Here is an 8790-nt window from a genome sequence, read left to right as displayed (position 1 = left end):
CTGACCGGAAAAATCTCTCACAGATTACTTCCGAGCGTGGCCACACATTTGTAGTCATTAACTCCTCGAGTGGCCTTGAGATATAGTTACCCAACGTAGGTGGACAATTCCTGTATGCCCTATCTATCCTATTGCACAATACAGCTCACCATGACCTAGTAAATGCCATTTTGGCCTCCTTTCACGGCACGACCTAGGACAAAAACCAAAGTCACTCGGAATCTGCACCTGCTCAGATAATAGTCTCCAGTCAAAAGAATCGACTCATTAGAACATCTTAGAGATCCCCGCCACGACCAGGCGTCTATAATAGAACTTAGGGACTCTCTAAATGGTCACTGTCCGGCAAAGTGTCACACACTCTGCCTATGTAATCGACCAGTCATCACATATGACCTTATGGTGTTGAACAACCATCAATCGACTTACAATCTAGTCACTCCGAGATGTCACCTCATTAAGTGACTAGGGACAAAATATAATGTTCATCTTATTCACTTGAATAGTGTTCAACATTGTCTCCACAACTTATTCAGATAATCAAGGTATTAAAATTTAGTCACACTAAATAAAAGATTCATAAAAGAATGAATACGAAAACAATGAATGTGATTATCATATATATAATAAAAGATACACTCTCCAATAATTACATATCCATAATCTAAAGAAAATATGGTACTCGTCTCAATCCCATAGAGACGATATGACCATCATGCTTAGCCTTTGATAAAGGCTTGGTTAAAGGATCAGCAATATTATCATCTGTCCCAACCTTACAAATGTCAATTTCCTTCCTTTCCACATAATCTCTAATTACATGGTATTTTCTTTCAATGTGTCTAGATTTGTTACTAGACTTAGGCTCTTTGGCTTGAAAAATAGCTCCACTGTTATCACAATATAGAGTGATAGGATCTTTGGCGGAATGGACTACTCCTAGCCCCTCCATGAATTGCCTAATCCAAACAGACTTCCTTGCACCTCGAGACGCTGCAAGGTACTCGGCCTCTGTTGTAGAATCCGCGATGGCAACGCTTTGCTTGAAGCTCTTCCAAAGAAACAGCTCCTCCATTTAGCATAAACACATAGCCGGATTGGGATTTCATGTCATCCCGATCGGTTTGGAAACTTGCGTCCGTGTAACCTCTTACACGCAACTCAGTTTCTCCTCCAAACACTAAGAACGAATCCTTAGTCCTTCTCAAGTACTTAAGGATGTTCTTTACGGCTATCCAGTGACTCTCACCAGGCTTGGCTTGATACTGACTTGTCATGCTCAAGGCATACGCAACGTCGGGACGAGTGCAAATCATAGCATACATTGTAGACCCAACAGCGGAAGCATAAGGGACGGTCTTCATGTGTTCAATTTCCTTAGGGGTGGAGGGAGACTGTGACTTGCTCAAAGTAATCCCTTGGCCCATAGGTAGAAATCTTCTCTTGGAGTCTTTCATATTGAACCGGTCAAGAACTTTGTCAATATAAGCTTCTTGACTCAATGCTAGTATCCTCTTGGACCTATCCCTATAGATCCGGATACCTAAGATTCGTTGTGCCTCTCCCAAGTCCTTCATTTGGAAGTGTTTCCCTAGCCACTCCTTAACGGAAGTGAGTGATGGAACATCATTCCCAATGAGCAATATGTCATCCACATATAGGACAAGGAATGCAACCTTACTCCCACTAAACTTCATGTATAAACACGGTTCTTCCACACTTCTAGTGAAACCGTATTGTTTAATAACATGATCAAAGCGATGATTCCAACTCCTAGATGCTTGCTTAAGACCATAAATGGACTTCTTGAGCTTACACACCTTCTTAGGGTTAGATGTATCAACAAAACCTTCAGGTTGTATCATGTACACCTCTTCTTCTAGAATCCCATTCAAGAAGGTGGTTTTGACATCCATTTGCCAAATCTCATTATCATGAAATGCAGCAACCACTAAGATTATCCTAATGGACCTAAGCATAGCGACTGGAGCGAAGGTTTCGTCATAGTGTAAACCATGAACTTGGGTGAAACCTTTTGCCACCAATCTAGCTTTGTAAACATCCACATGTTTATCCACGCCGAGCTTAATTTTATATATCCATTTACACTGAAGGGGTCGCACTCCCTCAGGTAAATCCACCAAGTCCCATACTTGGTTCTCGTACATGGAATCCATTTCGGACCGCATGGCTTCTAGCCAAAGCGAGGAGTCGGGACTAGACATGGCCGATTTGTAGGTAGTGGGTTCATTACTTTCAAGAAGTAACAAAACACCATCCTCTTCGATGTTACCAAGGTAGCGATCAGGTGGATTAGAAATCCTACTTGACTTTCTAGGAATAATTACCGTTTCAGAGGAAGAGGGAATGCTATCCTCCACGTTCTCCTCTACCTCATTCTCGGTTTGTGGCTCTCGAACTTCTTCAAGTTCAAATTTTCTCCCACTCTGTCTCCTAGAAATAAATTCCTTTTCTAGGAAGACAACATCACGAGCCACAAACACTTTGTTCTCGTGTTTATTGTAGAAGTAATAGCCACGTGTTTCCCTTGGATATCCTACAAAAAGACATTTGTCAGACCTGGGTGCAAGCTTATTGTCAGACTTGATCTTAACGTACGCTTCGCAACCCCAAATACGCATGAATGACAAATGAGGGACTTTCCATGTCCATATCTCATATGAAGTCTTATCGGCCGCTTTAGTCGGGCTTCGATTTAGTGAAAATACTGCAGACAAGAGGGCAAAACCCCAAAATGAACTAGGAAGCTCAGTTAGACTCATCATTGACCGAACCATATCAAGTAAAGTTCGGTTTCTTCTTTCGGCCACACCATTTAATTGCGGTGTGCCAGGAAGAGTCCATTGTGATACTATACCACAATCTTTTAGGTGTGAATAAAATTCAATATTTAGATACTCACCACCACGGTCGGACCGTAGGGTCTTTATCTTTTTATCCAATTGGTTCTCTACTTCTTTTTGAAACTCTTTAACTTGTCAAAGGCTTCACTCTTGTTCTTTATTAAGTAGACATACCCATATCTACTTAAGTCATCAGTAAAAGTAATGAAGTAGTGAAAACCTCCTCTAGCGGTGATGGTTAATGGTCCACACACATCCGTGTGTATGAGAGCCAAAACCTCACTAGCTCGTGTCCCTTTTCCCGCAAAAGGTGCACGAGTCATCTTGCCTAAAAGGCAATACTCGCATGTACCATAAGATTCGAAACCAAATGGTTTGAGCACTTTTGATGAAGCAAGTCTCTTAATGCGTCTTTCGTTTATGTGGCCTAAACGACAATGCCAAAGGTAGGATTCGTTTGGATCACCCTTTTTGAGCTTTTTAGTTTCCATATGATAAACGTCATTAACATCATTTAAAACATAAATGCCTTCAATTGAAATGGCCTTGCCATAAACCACATCATTAAAAGAAAAAGTACAACACTTGTCCTTAATCATAAAACAAAAGCCTTCCGCGTCTAACGCGGAAATGGAGATGATGTTCTTAGTTAAAGTTGGTACAAAATAACACTTATTTAAATACAACTCTAAACCACTAGCTAAAGTGAGCACATAAGGTCCCTACGGCAACGGCGGCTACACTAGCTCCATTGCCCATGCGGAGATCCACATCACCTTTTGCTAGTGCTTGCACGTCCCTTATACCCTGCAAATGGTTACAAAGGTGAGAGCCACATCCGGTATCAAGTACCCAAGTGGAAGTACAAGAATAATTAACGTCTATCACATAGAGAGAGGAAATCATACCAATAGGCGTCACACGTTCTTCCTTGAGATCCTCCAAGTATTTGGGACAACTCCTCCTATAATGCCCCTTCCCATTACAATGAAAACATTCGGCCTCGGAGAGCTTGACACTTTTTGACTTGGGATTGCCATTCTCAACGGCCTTCCCCTTTCCCTTTTCATGTTTCTTTGACGATTTCTTGAATTGGGACTTTTCTTTCCCTTTTCCTTTCTTGACTCCAAGAGACATGTTCTTTAACTTCATGGTTAAAACATCTCCCTTTTCACTCCCACTAGCCTCCATATCCCTCTCCGCTTGGGAGAGGAGTGCATGAATTTCATGGTAACTCTTATCCATGTCATTCATGTTGTAGTTTACCCTAAAGTGGGCAAACTTGGTGGGGAGTGAGTGAAGGATACGATCCACCACAAGAGTCTTAGGAATCTTACACCCTAGACGCTCTAGGATGTCAACATATTCGACCATTTTGAGTACATGGGGACCAACCTTTTGGCCCCTCTCAAGCTTAGCTTCAAAGAAGCGTGCCGCCGCATCGTATTGACGGACTTTTGGTGTTTGTGAAAACATAGTGATCATACGAGTGAATATCTCGTAAGCATTTAAAGAAATGCATGATAGCTTGAGCTTAGGGGATATTGACCATATCAACACATTCTTGATATCATTCAACATCCTCACATAGTCATCATAGGCGGTCCGCACCGCCGATGAAGCTCTTGCACCGGGCTCGATTGGAGGAGCATCGGTCAAGTAAGTGAGCACATTGTCGGACAACGCGACAGTTTTGATGTTGGATTCCCATTGAAGAAAGTTACTACCGTCATCTTTTAAAATACATTTGTCCATTACGGACCTTAGCCATGAATCTTTGCCTAGTGAAGTAGTCGATGGAGTTGATGAAGTTGCCATTGCGAATTAAAATGCTACAACAAAAAGGAAAAATTAACATTCATTGTTTTTAAAAATTACTTGTAAAAACATGTTTAGCAAGTTTTAGCATTTATATAATGACCTCCCAATAAATTATATAAATGATTCCAAGACCCAAATATTAAACAAAAATGAGCATCGCTTGGGCGAAACATCCCATAATTGCGTAAATTCGGTAAGTCACGTTGACTAATTCTACCTCTAGAACTCTTGGTCGACGAATTTCCTCAAATTCATCTACTAACCCCGGAACACAAGACCGTCTTATATCCCGTTGAGTCCAACCAATTTTAGCGTGTGATAACCGTTTACCACCCTACTTACCCAAGGTAAAAAGAGAAAACCCCGCTTGGGCGAGCGTGGCTCTAATGAACAAGAGATTCATAGGTGTTACTAATTGGTAAGGCTAATCTCAATTTTTAGTTATGTGAGAGATCTTGTCAATTTAGTCATAAATTCCTTATAAGTGAATTAATTCGGTGAATGTAAATGACGTGAATTGACAACCGCGAAAATAAAATGCATGTGAATGGCGATTTTGGCATGCGCGAAAATAAAACAAGCAAACATGTAAGCATATAAATAAATCCTATTATGGCCACCTAGTTAATAAAAACTAGTCTATTACATTTCGGAAACCAACTCCTTGGTCCCTTGCCTCTTCATTCCATAAGTGGCTCTTCCTTGTGGGATTTGGAACACCTTCCAAAAATAGACTCAGTCTCGTTGTAATCCGTCTTTTGGAAACACCGGTAAAAATAACTATTACAAATGAATTACATAGCTATTCCTATTATACATTAATTAATAAAATAAAATAAAACTATTAATTAATTACAAACCGACGATACGAGATCGTATTAATTACAAACAAATCGATATTCCCATTCATTTCGGGTAATAACGATTAAAATTAACTAGGCCATACTAGGTACAATAAGATAAATACTTTAAATAAATGACAATCATTCATTCAACTTAAATAAATATGCTTAAAATGCTGTAAAAATGATGCCAAAATCGCCCTATCTATCATTCATTGGTATCCATCTCGGTTTTTATGGATTTAATCGATTTTTAACATGTAAAAATCAATAATTAACTCTTAAATCTCATTTAAGTCCAAACTAATTGTCCAAACTGTTTTGAACCTCAAAATTAGTCCTCACTAATTTTATGATAAATTATTAGTTTGATTTGGTGATAATTTGCTAATTTAATCGATAAAATCATAATATTTAAGTAAAAATCCAAAATAATTGAAACATTACCCAAAAAATTTAAACAAAATTTTTTAGTATTCTGGAACACTCCCAAGAACACCAAAATGTCAGAAAAATTGCCCAAAAATTCCGGATAAATTTTGTGAAGAAAAAGATCGATATTTATCGGTTTTTAACCACTAAAACCAATAAATATCAAAACAAAGTGAAAACACACATGCAAAATCACTTTTGACATTTAAATAATATTCTTAAATGTACATAAATTTATCATGGCAGAATCAAAAGTTTTGAAATTATGATTAATTAATTTGGCTTTTATCAACTTTTATCTCATAAAATCAATAAACATGCAAACAAATTGAACCAACCTTCAACTTTTTGCATACAATCAGTAGAAAATATGCATGAAATACCATTAAAAATCCATGCACCGAATCAACTTTTAACTAATTTTAGTCAATTTTTCACTAAAATGCGACATTTTGACTCGGTTTTCTACCAAAAAACATTAAAAATAGCAAAATAACTTCAAAAATCACCAAAAAATTCGACAAACCTTTTGAGATCAGTAGGTATGCATGTCCCAAAAATTTCGTGCTAAAACCTCTTTTAACACAATTTTTGAGTTTTTATAAATTATCACATAATTCATTAAAATGCTTAAAATCAACATGCAAATTACAAGCCTAAGCTCTGATACCACTTGAAAGATCATAGATCCATATTAGACTCTCTAATAAAATTAATTTATCTCATAAATTATCATTTAGGTGATCTTTGTAACATGCATGCTAATATGAAAGCATAAAAGGAAAGAACAATTTTTTTTTTTGGTGAAATGTGAGTAAATATATAATAAAAGATAAAAAAGAGATACAAACAAAGAGAGATATTTAAGACCTAAGTCTCAAATAAACTCACGCCTATCGACATAATTTACAACAAAAACCAAATAGAGACTCCTTATCTCCATACTCAGTCAAAGTAACTGAGTTCAAGACCATAAATTCCAGATCTCCAAAAATCAACCTAACTCCTCCTTATTTTCTCATCTTCTATCACAGATTGTGGCAAGATAACGATCTCAATCATACAAATCCCAGACGATCTCTGATTTGTCCTTCACTCATATCCTCCTTGAGCATCACTCGTCTCCGTACCTGCAACTGTATCATCATCTTCATCTCAGCTGCCAGTTTTTCAGGTCTCATCAAGGTAAGTTCAACCCTAGCTCGATTACGTTGCCTCCATATCATATATCTGTAAGTAGTTATAATCATAGCTAAGGCTTTCCATTTCATGCTATTATGATTAGTATGAATTAATTCATTTATGGTCGGGAAAGCTCGCCCAATCCAATCTTCGATGTACTTCTGGATTCTGCAGCTGTAATCGCATCTATTGAAAATGTGGTCAATAGTCTCAGTATGAGCCTCACAGATGGTGCATCTGTCGTCCTGACTGACCCCATAGGCAAACAATTTCATTCTGGTATTAATACCTTCCTGCAGAATAAGCCAGGAATTGAATGAATGTTTAGGAACATTCCAGTCATTCCAGACAATAGGTGCCCAGTTCTGCCTAGGACTAGTTCCATTCAGCCAATTATACCCATTACTTATAGTGTATCCTTTAGAGTGGGAGTCCAACATTGTCAGTGAACCCTGTTTAAGCTTCTCCTTCACCTTACATATACTCTTCCAGGTCCAAGTAGAATCATTTGAGGGAATATAGTCATGCCAATTGACCCCTTTAAGGTATACACTTTGTCAATCCATTTAATCCAAAGTCCAGCCGGACTTCGTATATATCCAGTTGACCAGTTTCCCTACAGAAGCTACATTCCAAATACTAGCTCTCTTAATTCCTAGACCTCCTGCATCTTTAGTCATGGTGACTCTATCCCAGCCCACCAATGGAACTCTGTGATACTCAGTAGTACTATCCCACATGAAATTTCTACAAATAGCCTCAACCCTCTTAATGGCAGCCTTTGGTGTGATAAACATTGCAGCCCAGTAGTTATACAAAGTATTAAGAACTGAATTGATGAGAGTAACTCTACCAGCATAGGAGAGTTTTCTTGCTCCAAGGCTTCTAATTCTTGTCACCATTTTCTCAACCAGACTACTACACTCTTGTTTTGATATTTTACCTGGCTGAATAGGAACTCCCAGATACCTGAAAGGCATTTTTCCTTCCTGAAACCCAGTGACTGAAAGAATATCATGTGTCAGCTCCTCCCTCATGCCATTGAAAAAGATTTCTGACTTAGTGTTGTTCATTTGCAGTCCTGAGGCATTAGAAAAGGAAGTAAAGGCTTTCATGAGCAGAAGAATAGAAGAAGCATCCCCTTTGCAGAACATCAACAAATCATCAGCAAACATAAGGTGAGTTAACTTAATAGCTTTGCATAATGGATGATAATGAAAAGGCCATCTAGTAGTAGCAAAAGCAATGAGTCTTGTCAAATAATCCATACACATTGTAAAAATAAGAGGTGACACTGTATCTCCCTGTCTGAGTCCTCTCTTGCCCTGGAAATACCCAAAATTATTACCATTTAGGACCAAAGTATAAGAAGTAGTAGTGATACAAGCCATGAGTAGTTCAACAAATTTAACAGGGAACCTCAACCCAATCAATAATTGCTCCACAAAATCCCATTCTACAGTATCATAAGCCTTCTGTAAGTCAATTTTGAATAAACATCTAGGAGAGACATTTTTCCTGGAGTATTGATGAACAATGTCCTGGCAAATCAATACATTCTCAATAATTGACCTCCCTTGAATGAATGCCCCTTGACTTTCATGTATAATGTCAGGTAGAACTAGGGCTAATCTGTTGCAAAGAAGCTT

The 8790-nt window shown here is 38.2% G+C and overlaps 1 protein-coding gene across 1 annotated transcript; it reads right to left on the bottom strand.

Moving 5' to 3' along the window:
* Window positions 1–7017: 7017 nt before the first annotated feature.
* LOC141651704 (uncharacterized) lies at window positions 7018–7581 on the bottom strand. The gene has a single exon (XM_074459403.1). It carries the CDS (start codon window positions 7579–7581, stop codon window positions 7018–7020), a length of 564 nt encoding a protein of 187 aa, XP_074315504.1.
* Window positions 7582–8790: the final 1209 nt, after the last annotated feature.

Source organism: Silene latifolia, chromosome 4 (assembly GCF_048544455.1).
Source record: "Silene latifolia isolate original U9 population chromosome 4, ASM4854445v1, whole genome shotgun sequence".
NCBI classification, from domain to species: Eukaryota; Viridiplantae; Streptophyta; class Magnoliopsida; order Caryophyllales; family Caryophyllaceae; genus Silene; species Silene latifolia.
Note: the sequence above shows the minus strand (reverse complement) of the source record. Positions and strands in the feature narration are given on the sequence as shown.